The 22,504-nt window shown below is 41.4% G+C and overlaps 2 protein-coding genes across 6 annotated transcripts in view; both read left to right on the plus strand.

The window, feature by feature from the left end:
* Positions 1 to 5,324, plus strand: part of ches1 (checkpoint suppressor 1) — a 105,042-nt gene extending 99,718 nt beyond the window's left edge. For both annotated transcript variants that reach the window (XM_039781262.1, XM_039781260.1), the window contains one exon: positions 1,164 to 5,324. In XM_039781262.1, the coding sequence (XP_039637196.1) occupies positions 1,164 to 1,722 (559 nt within the window). In that variant the 3' untranslated portion in view covers positions 1,723 to 5,324. The remainder of the gene's footprint in view (positions 1 to 1,163) is intronic.
* A 3,791-nt stretch (positions 5,325 to 9,115) lies between these two features.
* Positions 9,116 to 22,504, plus strand: gtf2a1 (general transcription factor IIA, 1). Of its 4 annotated transcripts, none has more exons than XM_039781264.1 (10): positions 9,116 to 9,340; positions 11,114 to 11,215; positions 11,915 to 12,119; positions 12,449 to 12,513; positions 14,010 to 14,085; positions 14,220 to 14,362; positions 15,121 to 15,225; positions 16,377 to 16,619; positions 19,776 to 19,865; positions 20,715 to 22,504. In XM_039781264.1, the coding sequence occupies exons 1-10, from the start codon at positions 9,311 to 9,313 to the stop codon at positions 20,820 to 20,822; spliced, it is 1,167 nt and encodes a 388-aa protein (XP_039637198.1). In that variant the 5' UTR covers positions 9,116 to 9,310; the 3' UTR covers positions 20,823 to 22,504. The 4 variants fall into 4 exon arrangements, with proteins under 4 accessions (XP_039637198.1, XP_039637200.1, XP_039637197.1 ...); XM_039781266.1 differs by having other exon boundaries at positions 14,220 to 14,344; XM_039781263.1 differs by lacking the exon at positions 9,116 to 9,340 and adding an exon at positions 9,347 to 9,603.

Raw genomic sequence — 22,504 nt, forward strand, 5'->3', positions numbered from 1 at the left:
TTAACCACAGAGTTCGTGTCAGTCAGGGCTTTCCTTGCGCAAACACATTCCCTCACAGACATACACACACACGCCCACAGGCACACATACATTAGCCTTCAAACAATCACCAAAAGCACACATACTCAAAACAGACCTTGCACCAAAACTTTCCACTCACAGTTTACATAATTACGTCTTTATTGTGTCCAAAAGTCAGAGGCATTCACACGCTCCCCGCTGCTCAGAACATTTTATCCAGGTGTGTTTATATAACGGTCTCTCACACACACAAACACACACACACACACACACACAAAAACACACAGACAAACAGGTTTATTAGAGGGAGACGCCTCATGATTCAAAGAACATTCGGAGCATGCATGGACATGCACATCCGTCATAGGAGCATAGGAGTATGATGGCCTGCACCGCATAATGAATTAAACATACCAAAGTCTCACTAAAGGTATCTGGTGAATATTTGATCACTGTAAGGAGTGCATGTTTTCCCTTATAAGATATTAATATGCTAACTCTCTCATTCTGAGAGGGGGAGAAAATGTCCGGGGGACAGGGCATGCTGCCGAAGCTCCTTTTTGATGTATCGGTTGTCAGAATCCGCCCCCTGTCCTTTTAATGCCTCACAGAGAAACGTGTCTTCTGACTAAAAGAGCGAAATACGTGTTGCGGTATAATGTACAGTGGTTAAATGGCTTCGCTGCAGAATTGGCATTCTGTGGCATTCTGACTTTAAAAGCTTGCAAGGGGCTTTATGTGCTGAGCAAGTTTCCCAACCGTAGGGAGCATGAGGGCTGCTCAGAACGCGCTGTCATTTGAGAAATGCATAGGTGGCAATCTGAAAATGAGTCTGCTCATTTCCAAAAGGAAAGGCTGATGATTTTTTTTTGGGGAGATAAAGGGTTTTAATCTGACCAGAGAAATCTGCACATTAGGCCCGAGGGGGCTGTTTTTTTTGTTGTTCTTCTTTTTTTTCAGGTGATAGATTATCAGGTGAGCTCTTCTTGCTTTCCAGCCAAATGCAAAACTGGAGCAGCTTCAGTGGAGTGAAGCGTACACAGGCAGGCCACCTGGCTGGCGGTGGGACAGCAGGAGTAACACTATTCTCTCTCTCTCTCTCTCTCTCTCTCTCTCTCTCTCTGTGTCCTTGCTTCATACAGCTCATCCCTGGGAGATTATCTAAGCCGGGAACAGGACAGCCCGTCCCGCTACTCTCCTCCGCTCTGCAGCGAGGACCTCCAGGACGACCACACCTACAGCACGGCCAAATCCCCCAGCAGGCTGTGCTCCTCCGAAGTCGGCACCCCTTCCTCCCCTCTGGACGACGACGACGACATCATCGCCGTGGAGATCCAGTCGGACGTTAAACCCGAGCCCCGGGAGATCCCGCTGGATTCTCACCTCGCCGCGGCCCCCGCTACCTACGTTTCCCAGCAGCCCCCGCGCGGACAGAGACGCAGTACGGGGCCGGGCGCGGGGACTCTGGCGGGAAGCAGTTTGCCCTGGACCAAAAACCGAGCGCGCGGCCTCAGCGACACGCTGCCGCTGAAGAAGCGGCGCGCGGCGGCGGTGGAGAAGCCGCCGGAGAGCGACGACGAGGAGATGAAGGAGGCGGCGGGGTCGCTGCTCCACCTGGCGGGGGTCAGAGCCTGCCTCAACAACATCACAAACCGCACCGCCAAGGGCCAGAAGGAGCAGAAAGAGGCCCTGAGAAACTAAGACACACACACACACACATAGAACACGCACATAGTCACGCAAAAACACACACACACACACAGACGGTATACAGCTCACAGCACACACACGTTAACACACAGACACATATACAATACACAAATAGGTCAACAGGTAACGTTACTACAGCATTAGTCTCAATGGACACTTCTCATCTCCCTCTATCTATCTGCAGGGCATTAGGTGAATCCTACTTATTTGTGGCAATATCAAAAATCTATGTTTTCCTACATGTTCAGCAACACTAACATCAATGGGTATTTCTCATGTGTCTTTGTTGTTTCTGTTGTTTAAAAAAGGGGATGAAAGCCATAAAAGGAAAGCACGTTTTTGTCACTAATTTGGACAAGTTGAGCACGACAAGACCCCAAAATCACATTGAGGAGCGCACAGTGCATAAACACAGACGATGGCTGTTTGTCGTACCTGTTTGTTTTCTATGTGAATCTGTAGCAATCTCGCAGCGACGCCAGCAAAAAAAAAAAAAAACGGGCGGCAGGGCCTAACGCGACGAGACGCGGCGCTCTCTCGGGCCCGCGCGCTGGCATCCCTCTCTCCTCCATCCACGAGCACAAATGTGAGACTGTGCCAAAGATAAAGCGACCAGGTTGCTTCATGTAGCCGACACGACAGCTGACAAAAAAAAAAATATATATATAAAAAAAATAAAATAAACCAAGAAGGCGTAGTAGTAAAGAAGAGCTAAGGGAGAATGACCTAAAGCGTCGAAATAATTGTAAAACCCAATGTGATATATATTCATGCACTTAAGATTATTTAACACCACTTATAATAGAAGCATCATGGGTAAGGACATGGTTTATTTCAAGAGCACTCATAGTATTTAAGAATAGATATTTTAAAATTTAAAAAAAACAACAAAAAAAAAATGGTCATGTTTATCACCATAAAGATGGATAGTGTGCCGGGTCTGAGGCAATATCTCCTTCATTTTGTTGTTGTTGTTGCATAATGTAAACTCCCCCAGTACTTCTGTCCATAGACGTACAGTAGACACCTGGTATAGATATCATAGCTGCCAGTAGCTACCACACCTTCCTCTTCATTTTGACGACGTCAAAGAACTATATACATGAACTGTGGGTTTTAACGATTTCTGTTTGTGTCTGTTTGAACCCTCACTCTACCCTCATAAAGATATAAGCAATTTGTCCCGCGCGGACAACTCTGTAAAAAGGTTAGAAAATATTTTATTTTTTTCCTTTCTTAATTGAAGCAATTTGACCTGCAGGACTTTCTCAGTTATATTGCATGGGTGCTTGTAAATAAGATAAAAAGCAAATCTTTTTTATTCAAAGATCATGTAAGATAAACGATGTATTTAGCATGAAGCATGACTTATTTTCATATAAACATTGATCCTAGAGGAAAGAAAAAAAGTTTTGCCGCCAATTCTTATACCCGTGGTTATATTGGATTCTTTTTCTTTTTTTTTTTATTTTTGAATCTTTTGGGTTCTTTTTTTTTTTTTTTGAGCGGGCTTTCAAAGACACGTCTTCAGGGAGGAGCGTGGGAGATCACTCTACCACGAGAGGCCCGAGGGTGCCACCTCTGGGCTTCGGGTTCAGGCTACATGTAGGCCAGCTGAATCACCTCTTAGGGGTGGGCTTCCGTCTTCTTCTGCCTGTACAGTGATTTTTAGGTGTTCAGTGTTTAACCCCAGTGTTATTTCAGAACACATGTGTAGAGTGTGTGTGTGTGTGTGTGTGTGTGTGTGTGTGTGTGTGTGTGTGTGTGAGTTTGTGTGTCCAGGAACACACACCCTTTAACATTGTGCCTGCCTGCCTGCCCTCAGTACCTCTGTTGTCATGTCTATGACATGTTTAGACAGAACGTTTTCTTGTCTTTATTTATAACAGTATTGTTTCTTCTTTATTTTTTATTTTTTTCTTTCTCCTGTGTGTAAATGTACACGTGTCCTTATTTTCCATCGACATTGTTCAGTGTAAATTTATGGATTAGACGGGCTGTCCGGAAAGAACCTCATATCTCCTAATAGGCTACTTAAGAGTTGGATTGAAAAGAAAGAGGAATGTAGGAGATGGCATAAATGACAAAAAAAAAAAAACAACGTTTTTTTATTATTATTTACATACAGTATTGTTAACCCTTTGATTAAAGGAATTACTTCCCGTCGTGGATGTCAAGCTTGCATACATATGTATCTCAAGTGCCCAATCTGGAGATCAGACGGGTATTATTTTCTTTTCTTTTAAATAGATTTTGCCACTCTACACAGTTGTAGGTGTATGTCATGAAAACACTGACTTGATTGAAATCCACGAGGGCAGTAGCGAGCTTTGACATTTTTGCATCAGAAGTGATATGAATTCTGCACTGCCATTACTCGGCATGCTTTTGGTGAAACAGGAATGCATAAAAGTATTAATCCCCCGCCCCCCAACACCCCCCTCCACTTGCAGAGATGCAGTCCATATAAAAAAAGCAGCTTTGTAGGAACAAACATAGGCTGGGTTTGGTTGTAGCAGCAGTCAGACAAGATTTTTATTTTTTTTTTTTTTTTTTTTAAGCTCAATAGACGTTGAGTGATTGTCAAGCGAGCCAAGCAGGCAAAGAAATGCATGTCCCATCCGCTGGTACAGTCTTTTGCCACCTGTAGCATGCATTTTGTATGGTATCCATGCCGACATATATTAAAAAAAAGGCTAAAAGGAGACACCGTCAGTGTTCTTGTTGTGTGCCATCCGTGTCTCGTCTGATATCTGTCTGAGTGCTCCCGCGGCCCGGGTCAAGCACTCCGCTGTATTCGCAGCAACAACCCACTGTTGTGGTGACTAATAACGTGTTCAGCTGGCAAGAGGCATGTGGAGGGGAGAATGTGTTGCTTTAGCAACCACCTTTTTATTTTATTTTTTTATTTTTTTTCTCTGACTCACCCAATGACATGCAGGGAAGATGAACTCCTGACCTACGAGTCCTGGAAAAATCAGAGCAACACATATAATATATACCTTGGACATTTTAAAGCAAAGAAGGAAACTTCACTGCCTGAAAAAGCCCCCTAAAACAAGTGTTTGTTTCAAACCTGCCAAACATATACAATGAAACGCTCAAAAAAATTTAAATTTAAAAAAAAAAATTTTTTAAAATACAGTTGCCATTTTTTTATGTTGATGTTTTTATGCTCATTTTCTGTTTTTGGTTTCTCTCTGACAAAATGATCTACAATACTGCCATTATTTTTTTTTTTTTTTAAATTTGGTGACTGTCTGAGCTGAATTTTTTGGAAAGCCATAGGTTATAGAGATGTCAAAATGCAAAACTGTTATTGATCTGTGAGATGTGACGCAGAGTGCACCCCGGGTGTCGGTTTCTTTTTACAGTAAATGTTCAATTCTCTCCTTATTGTGCAATCATATTGCCAAAGAATGATTTCAAGACCTATTTCATCACTACATGTAAATATCAACGTTGTCCAATACCGTGGCAAAAAATATATAAATGTTGTTTTATTTTGTTTTCCATTTTCTGAAAAACTGCAATGATGTTTATGTGATGTATTGTCTTCCAGTTGGTTGCAATAATAAAAAATACAAGTTGCAGAAGATTAGTTTGGCTGTTTCCTTTAGACGGACTTGGACTACTGTGACAGCATCCACTGGTAGGCAGTTTGTGCAAGCTAACAAAAGCAGCAATTTAACCGTTTTTTTCCTCTCAAAATCCAGAGTTAAATATAGTAAAGACTTCGAAGAAAGCATATCACCCTTTCTGTTCCCCTCCTCCTTTTTCACCCCTTCGCTACACAACCCACACTCACCCCCACGTGCCGGTAGAGTGCTAGCTTTTGTGAGACTGGAGGCTCTTTAATTTGCTCTCAAGACTGACCCCAATCATTAACCTCACATATTCCCATCAACAAGGGTCTTATCATAACCATGCCTCTTCCGCCAGTTAATTATTCATTTACCTCCTCTAATCATTCAAGTTCAATACTTCTGATTAAAGCCAAGCTCAGCTCCCCCCCCCCCCCCCCTCAGGGAAAGAAGTAAAAGAGTTAAGTGTACCAAAGAGTTCCTCGATGCCTTATCATTTTGAGTGGTGCCATTTTGGAGCTGTGTGGCAGTGGAAGCCCATTCATAATTGAAGCCGAGACAGGCTTAATCTGGAGCCAGTGCCTCCCTGTGCAGTGCGCTCCCACCACCAACACAACTGGAGCTATAGCAGCTCCTCTGTTGCTATGCAACTACAGCAAAGAAAGAGGTGGGGGGGGGGGTGCATTCTCTAGATCTTTAGAGGGCATCATACTACTCCGTTACCGCTCAGTGTTAGTGAGACTCAAAAGGTAGAGGCGACACGACATGCCTCAGAAAAGCCAGCTTTATGTTTGGGTCACATCTCGATTGGACTCAAGTCTCCAGTCAGCTTTTTCACAACAACACTTTGTTTTACATTTTTTATTTTTTTTTTTCAAAAGAAAAAGGTTACAAGTGAATTCGAAAGCATATTCTCATCAGTGTGAGGTAGACCTTGAATTTCGCCTCGGTGAAATGAATTTTAAGAAGTCAGTGGTGACATTATACGTCTTGGAGGAAGTGTGTGTCTCTCCCCCCCTTCCCGGTCTCTATCATCCATTTCCACAGAATGACCAGTGAGGCAAGTTTCCATGGAGACAGAAGTGGCGGTAACATTCTCTTGTCAGCTCTCGTTTAATGCAAATCTTTAGCTTATTGTTTTTGGAAATGTTCCCCTGGTAGTCACTCAGGAGAGGTGTAATTTTAATAAAACAAAACCTGTGGACGTGGCTCATCCAAAAATTCACTTACATACCCCCTTTATTGAATTATGTGTAAAATAGTTGCATGCTATACAAAGTGAATGGATCGTGTGTGTCTGTGTGTGCGTGCGTGTGTGAATTAGAAAACTAGAGCTTGTTTTCTGGAGTTCTGCTATGATGCGGTGTGATCACACTCTTGTGGCAGCAAGATGTTACTACATGAAAAAGGCTCTCGAACCATAAACAACGGCATGAAATATTCCCACACAGAAGCACTGGTACATTACAGAAATTGAATTTCAATAGTAATAAACTTAATGAAATAAAATAAATCCTTAAAAACGGGAGGTATTTTATAAACTAAAGAGGTCTAGTATGACTTTTAACTATAGCTGTTACATAAATGTATAGTAAATTAAAAAGTACAATGTCTCAATGTAGTCAAGTGGCCTAGTATGTAAGTATAAGTAATCATTGACATTAAGTACAAGATAAAAACAAGTTAGGGGGAGGGGATGGAAATTACTGTGGTGCTAAGAGATTATTTTTTGGGCTTTGATGAGAAGAGAAAGAGGGAAGACATGCAGGAAATCCTCACAGGCCAGATTTGAACCATGGATCTCTGCATCAGGGAATAATCCTCTACAGTATACATGCGCCTGCTCTACCCACTGAGCCACGATGTGATATAGTTTCACTTGGTAACAGACCATGAATCTTTTTTTTCTGTGAATCCTGACCACTTCAAGACAAACGGCACACAAAAAAACAATATACACATTTGAGTATAAAGTGATTCAGATTAAAGTCTTAAAGGTCCCATGGCATGAAATTTGAAAATTTTTAACATTAATATGCGTTCCCCCAGCCTGCCTATGGTCCCCCAGTGGTTAGAAATGGCGATAGGTGTAAACCGAGCCCTGGGTATCCTGCTCTGCCTTTGAGAAAATAAAAGCTCAGATGGGCCGATCTGGAATCTTCTCCTTATGAGGTCATAAGGAGCAAGGTTACCTCCCCTTTCTCTGCTTTGCCCGACCAGAGAATTTGGCCCCCCCATGAGAGAGAGACATCATGGCTTTCAAACGAGCAAAGTGGCAGTTGGTCAAGGCCACACCCCCACCCTCCGCCTTGCCCCCCCCACCCCCTCTCCTCCTCAATAGCTACAGACACAGAAATGCACATCCTAAGGAAAGCTCATTGTGAGACTGGCTCTAGTGGCTGTAATTCTGCACCAAGGCTGAATTTCAGGAAAGAGACTTCAGATACAGTATTAGGGGACCACTAAGGTCTATATAAAAGAGACTTCAGATACAGTAGGGGACCACTAAGGTCTATATAAAAGAGACTTCAGATACAGTAGGGGACCACTAAGGTATATATAAAAGAGACTTCAGATACAGTATTAGTGGACAACTAAGGTCTATATAAAAGAGACTTCAGATACAATATTAGAGGACCACTAAGGCCTATATAAAAGAGACTTCAGATACAGTATTAGGGGACCACTAAGGCCTATATAAAAGAGACTTCAGATACAGTATTAGGGGACCACGAAGGTCTATATAAAAGAGACTTCAGATACAGTATTAGAGGACCACTAAGGTCTATATAAAAGAGACTTCAGATACAGTATTAGGGGACCACGAAGGTCTATATAAAAGAGACTTCAGATACAGTATTAGGGGACCACGAAGGTCTATATAAAAGAGACTTCAGATACAGTATTAGGGGACCACTAAGGCCTATATAAAAGAGACTTCAGATACAGTATTAGGGGACCACTAAGGTCTATATAAAAGAGACTTCAGATACAGTATTAGGGGACCAATAAGGTCTATATAAAAGAGACTTCAGATACAGTATTAGAGGACCACTAAGGTCTATATAAAAGAGACTTCAGATACAGTATTAGAGGACCACTAAGGTCTATATAAAAGAGACTTCAGATACAGTATTAGAGGACCACTAAGGCCTATATAAAAGAGACTTCAGATACAGTATTAGAGGACCACTAAGGCCTATATAAAAGAGACTTCAGATACAGTATTAGAGGACCACTAAGGCCTATATAAAAGCATCCATAAAGCACGTCATGGGACCTTTAATGTTGACCAATTATAAAGAATGGGGTTTGAGAATGTTGCCCGCTTTCTGCACTTTGTCATCAGATAATATAATAACATAAATAGGAATTTGCAATTGACTTGTATCACTACACAACAAAGCACTGAAATCCAGGTTTTCCTTTTGGGTTTATATTTGTTCAATTGTTATACAAATGTATTATTTCCTACTCCATATAAATATTATATTATCTATAATGATCTAAAAGTGTGGAAAGTATGGCTCCTGGTGATTTATTCCTTAAATGGGTCGTCATGTTTACAGTTGGCCCAATTCAGCATGATCACTGAGCATTATAAAGTTAATGCGATCTGTGCACATTTATTTACCGCTTACAACCACTGATGTATTATAAGCTTACAACATATCAACTACATTTCCCAGCAGCAGGCGTATTGATTGGTCATCATTTTCCACACGAAATCTCGCGCGATGTGCGGCTTGACCCTGCCCTATGTCTCGCGCACTCGCAGCTCCATCGCTCAGTATATAAAGCAGGACAACGACGGAAGGAGGACGGCTGGGGAGTCGCAGCCCGGGATTGTAAATAAGACCGTTAAAACTGTGTTTTATTTACAAAAGTGATGCCGGCTGTTTTAAAATATCTTTCCCAGTTGTTTTAAGTCGTTTTTCGTAATTTTTGGCTCTATTTCTCGCCTATTTCCGTGTGGTTTTTACACTACGCGTATAATGGCGAGCTCGGCTAACTCGAACCCAGTGGTAAGGATCAATCTCTAAGGATTGTCAGCGGGGAAAAATGGGGGTAAAGATAATGGAAAGCTCTTCGACGAGCTGGTTTTTTATTTATTTCAGTAAAATGAATCTGCTTTAACAAACAAGTCACTGTTCTATCAAATAAAGTGAGGACTTAATTTCAGTCAATCGGCCATTTTAATCATTTTTCGAAACTAGATTGTTCTCTCAGATAAAGCCATCTGGTAGGAGCAATGGCTAACGTAAGAGGAGCTGTAACGTTACATAAAGTAAGTGAAAAATGGTGTAACGTTAGAAGTTTTGGGTTAGTGATGAAAATGCAATTTCAAAGTTGCAAGTTATGGGCTTTTGTTAGGTTGAAGCTTTCACGAGTTAGCTAGTTGGGTCATGATAGTACGTTATCTTAGAGGCTTCTGGAATTAAATGTAACGTTATGGCTGAATTAATTTAAGATCTGGATTTTTCGGTATTTTATGTTTGTGCTGTTGCTTTAGTTAAGGGTCAAAGCATTGCTTGTGTCGACGGGTCATAAAGACACATGGTAAATATAAGCTAAATTGTTTATTTTGCATAATTTATAAGATGCAGATGTTCGCAAAGCACCTTCGCCACCATCCACTGCGAATGAATTGAGTTTATTTAAAAAAAATAATAATTAAAGTCTCCTTTTTCGAAAATCGTCACGCTCAATCTAATGCCTCATCATTGTCCACCATTCCACGACCAGCAGGCAGAATAGTCGTCCCAAACCACCACTTTTACCCATCTCATAACAATTTTGTCATGCTCCCCACCGACAAGGCCATACTGCTAAGTCAAAGCTGAGTACTCATAAGAAATTACACCGAAAATATCCTTCACATTCCGCCACATATCGTTCAATGTACGGGGCTGTCGAGCGCACAGTTTGCCGCTCCGTAAAATGGCTTCCACGTCTCCCCTCGCTCCGGTTCTGGCCCTCCTCCTTTCTGCTGCCTTGTTTTATACAGCCATATTGGCTCTCTAATATAGGCTGCCCGGGATGGGAAGGTGCTATCCGACGCTACGTCACCGGCTCTACATATAAACACCAGACTGTGCTTTAAATAGTGGAGAAGCAGACAGGCGGACGGGGAGGGAAGGAGAGTCCGAGGTCCGTGCTGCGGACATTGGGGAGAATGTAGTGCGGTGGCCTGTGTGTCTGTTGCTTTTTGGTTTCCATTGTACCGCTTTCTTCCGCTACTAAAATACGGCCGTTGTAGGCATATGAACGGTATAGCTACATTAGTTGTTCGTGTGCGCCATGTAGGCTATGCCACGCTATACCGATGAACATACTGTAACGTTATACCTCGTTGGTCGTGACAGATGGACATATATATAGACCTGGTTCATATGGAGTAGCATAACAAACCACACAGTGACGTACATACGTTATAGCTAAATCCCAGGGATTGTTTCGCATGGAGCTGTTTTAGAGTTGGGCTACATATTTCCAACAGATATACACCAAATATTATCATATTATACGTACGTATTCTTAATTGGCATGGCAAAAGTGAATTCATATCAACATGGTCTATTAGACTTGTAATGTGTTGCCGCAGCTGTGAAGCGCTATTAGGAGCTGATGTCTTCCTATTAAACATATTTCTGAATACCAAACGCCAAATGTATACAAGTAAGCCCCAAGTAGCCTAGTAGTGTATATATATATATATTTATTATTATTATATATTTTTTTTTTTTAGCAAACAGTAATGGAAATGTGTTCTCTTTTCTCTACTTCCTTCCTGGTAGCCTAAACTTTACAAGTCTGTGATTGAGGATGTGATCAACGAGGTGCGAGAGCTGTTCCTGGATGAGGGTGTGGATGAGCAAGTTCTTCTGGAGCTGAAAACGGTAACTGTCCCCAGCAGCATTGTTCCTGTGTACGACCACTGTAGGGTGCGCTTCATTGATGGGTTTCTGTACATTATAAAGTGTAGTCTAGACCTACTTTATTTGTAAAGTGTCTGAGATAACGTGTGTTATGATTTGACACTATACATTTAATTGAGTAGTTCAGGAGTCTTCATTTATTTTTTTTTTTTTCAACCAAGAAGCCCTTAGCTGAAAGAGAGATGGAGCAGGGACCCCCTTGTTCTGCATATTTCTTAACATTTAGTTGCATATGCAGTGTAAATTAAATGTTTTTTGTTTTCATGAACAGGCTGATTTATCTTTGCTAATAATATATTAGATTCATGTTGATGTATATTTTCAGACATCATTCTCAGACTTACTTTTTGGAAGAAAAATAAACTTTCAAACAATAATTTGGAGACCCCCCCCCTGCAGTAACTCTGAGGACCCCTTAGGTGTTGCAACCCCCTGTTGAAGATCTCTGCTCTAGTTTATTGTAGTGTAGGAACTAGCCGATCTCAAGCTTTTATTACAATTTCCCAAATGCCAGCTGCTCCTCCTCCTTCTCCCACCTTTATAGTAATGAGAATTTGAGAATGCCCTGTACATATGTATTGTCTTGAATAAAAGACAATATATATATCAAAATATTATCAAAACTCTGTGACAATGTCTTTCTTCTGCCTGATTCTTCAGCTATGGGAAAACAAACTGTTGCAGTCCAAGGCAGTGGAGGGCTTCCATACGGAGGAGCAGGCAGCCCTGCAGGCCGCTCAGCAGCAGCAGCAGGTTCAGCAGCAGCAGCAGGTTCAGCAGCAGGTTCAACAGGTCCAACAAGTCCAGCAGGTGACCCAGCCAGCACAGGCCCAGCAAGTCATCCTGCCCCCTCAGCAGCAGCAAGGTTGGTCAGCGCTCTCACTACCACACTGCGCTGGTACAGAACGAGCTGTAAATGCAACAGCAGCATTATTTAACATATGTGAATGCCATTTCTACACACCACAAACATGTCAATACAGCCTTCCTATTGAAAATAAGGGGGTTTGAAGACAATTTCTCAATTAGAAGGCTTTCTTGATAGAAGCCGATAGTCAAAAAGTGAAATTATTATTCACAACTGCCAAATGATTTAACCTTTAGACTTTTTTTCTTTTTAATAATTTTCTTTTCTGGATATTATTATTAGTTTTGGTGCATATTATACTATGACTTAAACATGTCTCCCCACAGCTCCCCAGCAGCAAGTCATTGTTCAGGATTCCAAGATTCTACAGCACATGAGTGCAACAGGGATGGTAAGTAGATCATGAGCATATAAAATAAACACACAGTTATAGTTTGGGGTTTTGTGCTCATCAAATACACCAGTAGATGTAATGCAACAATTGCTCCACTGTAAAGAGATTTACAGTGACTCCCTTATCATGAAGCCCTCTGTAAATAATATATATTTAATGAGAGAAAGGAAATATTTTTTTTCCATCAAATATTTCCTAGCCAGCCAAAAAGAAGAAGAAGAAGAAAGGATCTTAATGCGTCTGTGCAGGCTTTTTTTCCTCGGAGCAGGTCAACTGGTGTAGTAGCAGTAGACAAATGGAGGGGCACGATGATATGGAAAGCAAGAGAAGAGAGGAGAGTTGTCTAGTAGCCTGGATTATATTGGATATAAAGCTGGGGATAATACATCCTCTTACATGTTCCTGTTTTCTCTCTCACACACACACTGGCAAACGCACTTTCCCCTTCATCAGTTTTAATTTTGCACAATGGAGTGTCATCACCTTCTCTCAACAACACTTCTTTTCAGCAAGCCATCTGTTGATGTCAAGGCTTGCATCTGTGCTGTATGACTAAACTGTTTATTGCCTCAATTCCCAAACACTTTGTTCAAGCTTTACATGCAAATTCCTATCATTTCGCCATCAAACTTGGCAGGAATAAGGTCAAATGAATGAGTGCAAATATGTAAAGGCCGCTTTTATTACAGCAGTCAAGGGAATATAAATATTAGCGCCTTAATTGGGAAGAGGTTGTGCTCTATTTCATAAAAAAATGTATCTCTAGAGAAATTAATTAATAAATACCTGTGTACCTGGTGTGTATTTATAAAAAAAAAAAAAAAGTAAGACCATTTACACCTTGACAACCTTAAAGCTCCCGTAATGTAAAAGTGAGATTTTTATGTCTTTATTTATTATAAAGCAGGTTCAGGAGCTATGTAAATACTGTGAAAGTAGCAAAATGCTCAATCCACAGAGAAATGCGCATAGCCCGTATTCAGAAGCTGTGCCTTTTTAAACGAGCCGTCGGGACTTCCGTACGGTTTTGATGTCACAACTATACTATATATGGGTAGAAAGTGCTGCTACGATGCCGTCGTTCCCCGGCTTCAATGACGTTGAGAGCAGAAATGTAGAAGACCCGGAAACGCGGACCAATCCGAGCAGACTGTGCTTTTTCAGACTGAAGCATTTAGACAGATGGTGAATACAGGTATATACAGCTAGACAGAATGAGAAAAGTTTTTTTTTTTTTTTTTTTTAAACATTAAAGCATGTAAACATGTTCTCGTACACACACAAAATAATATCAACCTGAAAATGAGCATGCTATGGGACCCTTTAAAGCTTAAGCATTCTTATTTTCCACATTCTCAAACCCTAAAACCCTGCTTTTAGGTTATGTTCAGATAGAACTTTTACCTGTGGGCTTACGGTTTGTGTGTGTGCAAGTGAGCATGTACCTGACTGCCTTGTTTCATTCACTCGTGTGTTCTCCTTTTCTCCTCTAGAGTGCAGCAGCTACCGCAGCAACCCTTGCGTTGCCCACAGGGGTCACCCCATACCAACAGCTCATCACCAGCCAAGGTGAACCACTTACACGTTTCTGTGCATCAAATTGTGAAGAAATACTTTAGCTTTTCATATTGCCAAATTAAGTTAATTCATAGATGCATGCGATCTCACGGCACTCACGTCTCGTCGGTTTTGCGCTCTGTCAGGTCAGATCTTGCAGGTGGTCCGTGCTCCCAATGGGGCTCAGTACATCATCCAGCAGCCCCAGCAGCAGATCCTCCTGCAGCAGCAGATGCAGCCTGGCGGCGTGCAGGCGCCGGTCATACAGCAGGTATGCCCCATTAGACAGGTAGGAACACCTCATTTTGGTAAACCAAGGCAAGACTGTTGAAATGTTCCACCTGAAGGACGGGAACTGTATCTTGTTTATCTGTGGTCTTTTAAAAAAAAAAACAATCAACAACCTATAGTGTATAATATACAATTATTAGGATATTTTAATAGCATAGTATTTTATGCACTAAAAAGGTATGTATCAAGGTTTTAGGCCGCCCTACAAGTTATTGTAGGCCCTTTTTAATATGCAAATTAATTCTATACAATATATATAGCAGGGGGTCCCTGTTCTGTCTCTCTTTCAGGTAAGGGGTCCTTGGCCTGAAAAACGTTGAAGACCCCTGCCCTAAGAAATACTTTTCACGACCTCAGTGTAGGAAATAAATGTTTGGGGGCATCTTTTGTTTAAAAAGTCAGGACATTTACAAGATGTTGGGGGCAGCGCATAGCAATGTTTGTGTGAGTGTATGTTAGAGATAAAAATTTAATGAAAATAAAATGATGGCTTTATGTAGGATAAGGATATTGGCCTAAATCGGTATATATTTATATAATCTTATAATTACTTTTTTTTTTTAAAGAGGCATTCTGAGGTTTCTTATGCCCTTTGCCCCCCTTACGTTTACAATTACAATAAGTCAAATGAGATTGAAATAGAATAACTTTTGGCATTTTAAGATGTAATTCCCACATATGTGTGCAAAGACAATACAGTAATATTTATCCTAGAGCTTTTGCCAAGTGTGAGTTTTTCCTGTTTACGGTGTCCAGGTCCTGGCTCCTCTGCAGGGAGGCCTTCCCCAGCAAACAGGAGTCATCATCCAGCCGCAGCAAATTGTCTTAGCTTCAGGAAACAAAGTCCAAGGCAATACACAGGTCAGCACTTCTTCAATTTCTTTAATACTAGGGGTGTCACGATTCTCCAAATCCTCGATTACATTGATTCTAAGGTAACGGTTCGATTCTCGATTTTTACAGATTTTTATTTTTTTTTAAACCACAGGTTGCTATGCCATTATTCGAATAATATTCAAAGATTGAATGCTCAAATGCAGCCTGTTATTAATATGTACTGCGCTACTCAGGCTTATGCGTTGTCAATGCCACTATCAGCATGTGGTTGTTGTTGTTACACGTTCTGTCCACTAGAGGGACTTCCAACATCAGCCTGGCCTTGAAGGGGACCTACGTCATGGCGCATTGCATTTCTGGCACACCGCTCTCTGTTTACATTATTTTCCCACCACAAGCACACAGCGACAAACCCAAATCAACAGAGAACTCTGTAATTAAACATTATCTAACAAGTGTAGTGAAGCGGCTCTGTTGTAAAGGCTAACGGTGCTCTGTTAGCACAATGACATCACCTTGGAAAGCAGAGCCGAAACGATTTGTCAAAAAATAAAGTAACAAGTGTTAGCCACGATGCTAACAGCATTGATAACTAAGCCAAACGGTGCTGTCAGTGCTATCAAACGTTGTCACTCACTGGAAATCCAAAATACTTCCACACCGGCGACTTCAGTGAAAGTTGTAGTTGCCATGCTATCTTTTGACTGGCTGTAGCTAAGTTAGAGGAGTTAGACGAGTTTGACTCGCAGCGCTTCAAAACGTGCGTGTTTTTTTTCCGCTTGACAAGCCGACCGGACACGACATGGGGACGTGGCAGCATCGACTATTCCATTTGTTTTTTATTCAAAGTTCGAGATTGTGACTTAATTTTGGTCAGTTTCGAATTAAAATCAAAATTGTGACACCCTTATTTAATACAGATTTTAATTGGTCTTTTCTGGAAGTTTGCTATGCACTTTCAGTCTGAAACATACTTCTGTTTTCCCACCTATCCTTGCCTTTTTTTTGTCATATTATTAACATCTATCTATTTGGGACTGAAGTACGTTAGTTGTTAATATTATCCTTAGCATGTACAATGTTGCACAGGAAGCCTGATCTAGAATTGTTTTTCTCCATATTATATATATCCTCTAACTAGTTAATGAAACTAATGACCTGACCTTCCCCGTTAGGTGATGCAGGCAGCAGCTCTGACGCAGCAGCCTGGTCAGGCAGCAACAGCTCAGGTCCAGCAGGCCCAGGGTGCAGCTGCAACACAGGGCCCACCACAGGCCCAGCAGCAGGCCCAGATGCTCCAGGTGGACGGTGCCGGAGACACCTCCTCGGAGGAGGACGAGGATGAGGAGGAGGAGTATGATGAAGATGAGGAGGAGGAGAAGGACAAGGATGGGGGAGAGGACGGGCAGGTGGAAGAGGTGGGCACCACATGAAACCAGACTGTAAAATGTGAAGTGAAACAGAACAATAATGGCAGCTGCATTGCAGTGTTGGATGCTGTCAGGCTCAGCAGAAGTAATTAGACTTGCTGTAAGTGGATCAGTGTTTGAAAAAGCAAGCAAAATGAGCTATTATGTTCAGGAGAAATAAGTTGTGTTAAGGCTGATTTATGGTTCTGCGGATGCTCCACGCAGAGCTTTCGCCGTAGCCTACGTAAGTGGTGTGAGGGTGGAGTGGGTGTTAGAGGGAGTGAAGTGAGAGAGTGACGGTGATTATCTTCGGAGCGAGGACTCTGGAGAGGCATAGTGCAGACCTGCCAACCTGTACGCATTTTGCGTAGTAGATACGCATTTTGACATCAAAATAGGGTGATACGATTTGTCACTTTAAACTAAGTGGAAATCAGGTGACTGCTTTGAGTTCGGCTGGTGGGGGGGGGGGGGGCCACAGCCACCAAGAAAGGAGGGGGGAGGAAAAAAAAAAACAAAAAAAAAAAAAAACAAAACCCAAAAACAGAAAAAAAAAAAAACCCCCACAACCCCAAAGGGCCCCTTTTTTTAACAACAAAAGGGGCTTCGGGTAGTAGAGGCTTTGGATATCGGGCAAAGGGTCATGTAAACAGACAATCATCAAATGCAAGTGTTATTCATTCCTCTCTCATTCCCGTTTGGTTTGGTTGGTTTCCCCAAGGGAGGACGGTGCTTGCAAAGGTAAACTGATTTGGTGTAGATAGGTGAAATTGTGAAATTAATTAATTTACGTAGCCTACCTGTCAACTTTGGAGAAATATTTATATTATTATTAATAAAGCCTTGCATTTATAAAGTCTTGGATTTCGTTACAAAGGTCTTATATGTGTTTTGCATTTCCTAGGATTAAGTTCATACCGTAACAAAATTAACTGTTACTAATGTAGGCTAATTAAAAACTGACCGGAGCCCGTCGCTGGACGCACCGGACCGAGACACAAAGTAAACACACCTCTCTGACCGGTACCGGGGGGGTTAGCGGTTAAACTGAGCGGAGGATGTGCGGAATGTGTCGGTGTCTGTCGGATTTTGGCTGGCTGCTCGGCGCCTTCAAAGCTCAAGCTAACAGGCTAACGGCTTATTAGCTAGCCAAACACCGAGCGGTAACATCTGCAGAGATTGGCTCTGTATGAGCGCATCAATCTGCTCAGTGTGCGTAACAAACAGAGCGAGCAGCCGGCCGACTATAACATCTGTTGATCCGTGCAGGACTTCACTGTGAGCGGACTGTTTAGAGACGGTTATCTGCTACTGTAGCAGAGCTGCAAGTAAAAGCTGAACTGAGCTGTGTCAAAGAACTTCTAATATAGGAAGAAGTTCCACTCCCTCGTTACTTCCGGCTTCTGAACTGGTTGCAGTTCCACCAGAGTTCCATATAGGGGGCGCTCACAGGCCAGTGCAGAATGAATGAGACTCTATGGAGCTATACCCCTCAAAACCCACTTTTCTCAGGATATACTTTTTTGTCTAGTAATTTGAATGTTGCGTTCGAAAGGGGAGGCAAATAAAATACACACTGCTGTGTTACATTTTTTTAAAGTCGATTTTTTTGTTCTAAAAAGCATTTTAAAACGTCAATGACGTCATACACATATACGGCCAGAGATACTGCTTTACGGCAAGCTCTGAGTCGCTTCCTTTGTTCTCTCGAGGCATCGACAACACAGCTGACAGGTTAGACTCTCCCTGTCAATACACATGCTAGAAAGAGGTTTGCTGATGTTTTAAAGACCACGCCGAAATATTTACTCTGATATTCAGGCTCTGCTTCGGATGCCGTCAAGCGGGATCTCCGATCGTAATCACTACTTCACTGACCAATCAGCATTCATTAGCAGAATGCTAGCGTGTTATGGGCAACAACGACTCACCCTGTAAGAAATCAAAAGGACATAAGTACTCGTTCATTCAACTTTCGACCTATAACCCATGTTGAACTTGCAAAAACTACAATCAAATCTGAGGTTTCTCAACAACAATCAGGCGAAAGAGACAAATTTAGCCGCCTAGCTCCATAGAGTCCCATTCATTTTGCACTGGACCGCGATCACCCCCAGGGGAACTCTGGTGGAACTGCAACCAAAATCCGGTACAATGGGGCTGGATAGGGAGTGGAACGGCTTTCCGTAGACCGGCTTTGGCTGTGTGTTCTCCGTGTTAAACACTGCTGCAGGTATTCATGCACGACTGTTGTTGGTCATTTCCAGAGGTGGAAGACTTACTCAGATCATGTATTGCAGTAAAAGTAGAAAAAACTGTGTTGTAGAGTTACAAATTACTTGTCAGTTAGTCCTGCATTCAACATCTTCCCTATGTAATAGTACAAAAGTATTATCAAAATATACTTAAAGTACCAAAAGTAAAAGTGCTCATTATGCAGTGTAATATATTTTATTTTATTGGATTATATTATGATCCAATTAATTGTATTAAATATGACCGATAATTTAAATAAAATGTTTTATTTAATTCAAGTAGCCTACTTGAACATAATTATTTTCTAGGGTTTAAAATGTATACAGATTTGACATTTCATGGCACATTTATTCCGCGTGCGTGCCGCCGTGTTCATGAACCAGAACTTCGACAATAAATCAGTAAGTTGCTACTCAAAAAAGTTTTTCAAGGTTGCCAGGTCTGATAGTGGGAGAAACCAAGTGTCTCCCCTGTTCTTTCTGACTACTGTGGGAAATCTGTAGCAGGAAAAGTTAACCCTCTCCTTGATTTCATGTTTATGGAGAAGGAGAACCCGGAAATTAGTCGGGAATGCAACGCTACCAAGCCACGGCCGAGAGACGTGCGTCGCCGCGACATGTAGTTACATTTCTGGGTGGATGCACGTCAGGCTACGGCGTGGGGTCAGTATCTCCACGTACCCACGGGGCCGATTTAACGCAGAAGCATAAATCAGCCTTTATACTGTATTGTCTTTCCCCAGGTAATACATCTGGATAACTTCTTGGTGTGTTTCTCTCATAACGTATCCGCAGTCAGCCACTCTGTTTTTTTTATTTTTGTCAAGACAAGTAATTCAGCTTCAAAGGCTTTTTCACCATATCCAGAAGATTAAATATCCAACTTTTTTTGGTTTTGTTTCCTCGACAGGAGCCGCTGAACAGTGGTGACGACGTCAGTGATGAGGAGGACCAGGAGCTGTTTGATACAGAGAATGTAGTGGTGTGCCAGTATGACAAGGTAAGAGAATATGGCACGACAAAACTCAATCAACCTGCATGTATCAGTATTCATGTGATGTATGTAGAATTTACACTAACGCATGTCTGTATTTTTTTTTTATATTTGTAGTTGTTTAATTTCAGTTCATCAACTCTCTAACCGTGGACAAGTCACCAGTCTGTTGCAGGACTAGCACACGTATAGGCTGACGTTGACACGTTTACACCTACAAGCAGTTAGGAGTCACCAGTTTGCCAATGTTTTTTTTTTTTTTTTTTTCCATTCAGTAATCAAAACAAATATCTGATGATGACCAAGGAGACAATACAAACAAAGGCCACAGCAGTTTTACTACACAGGACTTAAAACATTTTTAAATATTAATGTCATTTCAGCTTAATAAAACAAATACTACAGATATTGTTATAACTTTGAAGTTATGATATCTTTGCCTTCATCACACAGTTCCACTGTAAAAGTTTGTTTCCTGGCAGTTTTCATCTAATTTTTTTATGACAAAAAATGCTGCTGCTGTAAAATTGAGAGGCATTTTGCCATACTTTTATCATGCGAGAGCCTTTACTATTGGATATTAGCGCTGCATTTGGTAGATGCCCATTTTTGCCTTGAGTGCAGTGTTTGATCGGCAGTATCGTACAGGTCTAAGTGGTTAACGAAAGGTTTTGATGCTAATTCGGTGCTTTTAAAGAAGCATTGGTCAACGCTGGTTAACATAAGTGTGTGTCCGGCTGAGTCTTCTGTGTGCATGGGCTAAAGACATTAGAGACTGTGTCCACTGTAAAATGAAACTGTGTCCGTCTGTCCTCGAACGCCCACGACATTCATTTCCTTTTCTTTACTCCCCAGATTCACAGAAGTAAGAACAAATGGAAATTCCACCTGAAGGACGGGATCATGAATCTGAATGGGAGAGACTATGTCTTCTCCAAAGCCATTGGGGATGCCGAATGGTGAAGTAGAAATAAAAAAAAAAAAAAAACAGACGAAGCAACAGGAGCAGGAACTCTGTAACTCCTTCTATCCAGTTAACAGACACTTTTAATATCCTTCCATATCCTGTGACTGGATTCATTTCAGGAAACTTCTTCTGAGTCTTTGAGAACTCCGAGGAACCCAAAGGACTGTGAGGTACCGTATATATTAAAAAAAAAAAAAAAAGAGAGAACCTGGGTGTTGTCAAAAACACTCGTCTGGCCTTGCGGGATGCGAAACCTACAAGGGTAAGGGAAAGCCTGTGAATATAGCATTCTTCATCTTTTTTGCTTCTTCCAGGCTTCTCCACGTTTAGTTTTTTTTTCTTTTTCCCTGAGAGAATTCACGTGCATTGGAACGTAAGCATTTCACATCGTACAGGTGTAGTGGACCAGGGTGATCTGGCCTGTCCTGCCACAGGAGGGTCAGCGGTCATTCATTAGAACCCCGTAGATGAGAAACCCCTCCATGATGCACATGACTGTAGTCGGTTGACTGGATTGACTCGTGTCTACATTTAAGTCCAAACTTAGTGCCACCAGTCAGAATCAACATTTGGCTTCTGATTTTTGTTCTTGGCTCATAACTTGTCTCAATTCATGGGTAATGAAAATGGTGCTCCAGAGTGTTTTTATGTAGTGAACAGTTTATTTTTTTTTTTTTTTTTTTTTTTTTTTGTGTTCAAGACAAAGAAGGTAAAATTACATGCATCCCTAAAATAACTAATAGTTGTTAAATGGCATTATTTTAATCCTCTGAGTGCTCAATCCAAAAATATTTAATTAATTTTCCTCATCTGCTTCTCTGGAGCTTCATTTCATCTTTATCCAAACTCTTTAACAACAACAAAAAGGAAGAACAGATCCAACACTGAATTTATTTAAGAATTGTACAAAATGTCTGAAAGTTTGTCATGTCGGTGTATCTTCTTTGCTCTTATTTTAGTTCCATGCAGCCGTCTGAAAATTTGCACTGTCAGTTTTTCAATGTGTCGTGAAATTAGTCAGTCAAGTTAATCAATAGCCACAGGGTGTGTGTGTGTGTGTGTGTGTGTGTGTGTGTGTGTGTGTGTGTGTGTGTGTGTGTGTGTGTGTGTGTGTGTGTGTGTGTGTGTGTGTGTGTGTGTGTGTGTGAGAGAGTGTGAGACTGTACAGTGACTGTCAGGCTAGTGGTGAGTATGTTCATGTGTGTATGTTGATTGTGTGTTGTCACCGCTTTTCTCTGGAAATCTATTCAAGTTTTTTTTTTTTTTTTTTGCACAACCCACAATCTCAAAATGTCTCGGTAGTAAATTAGTTTTTAATTAGTCATGTTTTGGTGGGGACAGGGCGATGTCCTATTTTAATTTTTTTTTATTTATTCCTGAAAGTTGATGACGTGTTTTTTTTTTTTTTTTGAAAGGTTGGAAAGCCGCACCAAACTGTGCTCTTATAATCTAATAAGTGTTCCTTTTTTTTCTCTGTCGGTTGGACAAAGCTACATATAGCTGGGATCCAAATAATTTCGTCCACCATATGTTCTCCTGTGCTTTCGTTTTATTCATGACTTTTAAATGAGAATATTTTCTATCAAAGTGAGTTTCACTCTGGGGCCAGTGTGTTTCTCTGCAGTTTGTTTTTAGTGCCCCTGTTGCAGCAATTTGAAATAAAGTATGTGTTTTTTGA

Source organism: Perca fluviatilis, chromosome 18 (assembly GCF_010015445.1).
Source record: "Perca fluviatilis chromosome 18, GENO_Pfluv_1.0, whole genome shotgun sequence".
Classification (NCBI taxonomy): domain Eukaryota; kingdom Metazoa; phylum Chordata; class Actinopteri; order Perciformes; family Percidae; genus Perca; species Perca fluviatilis.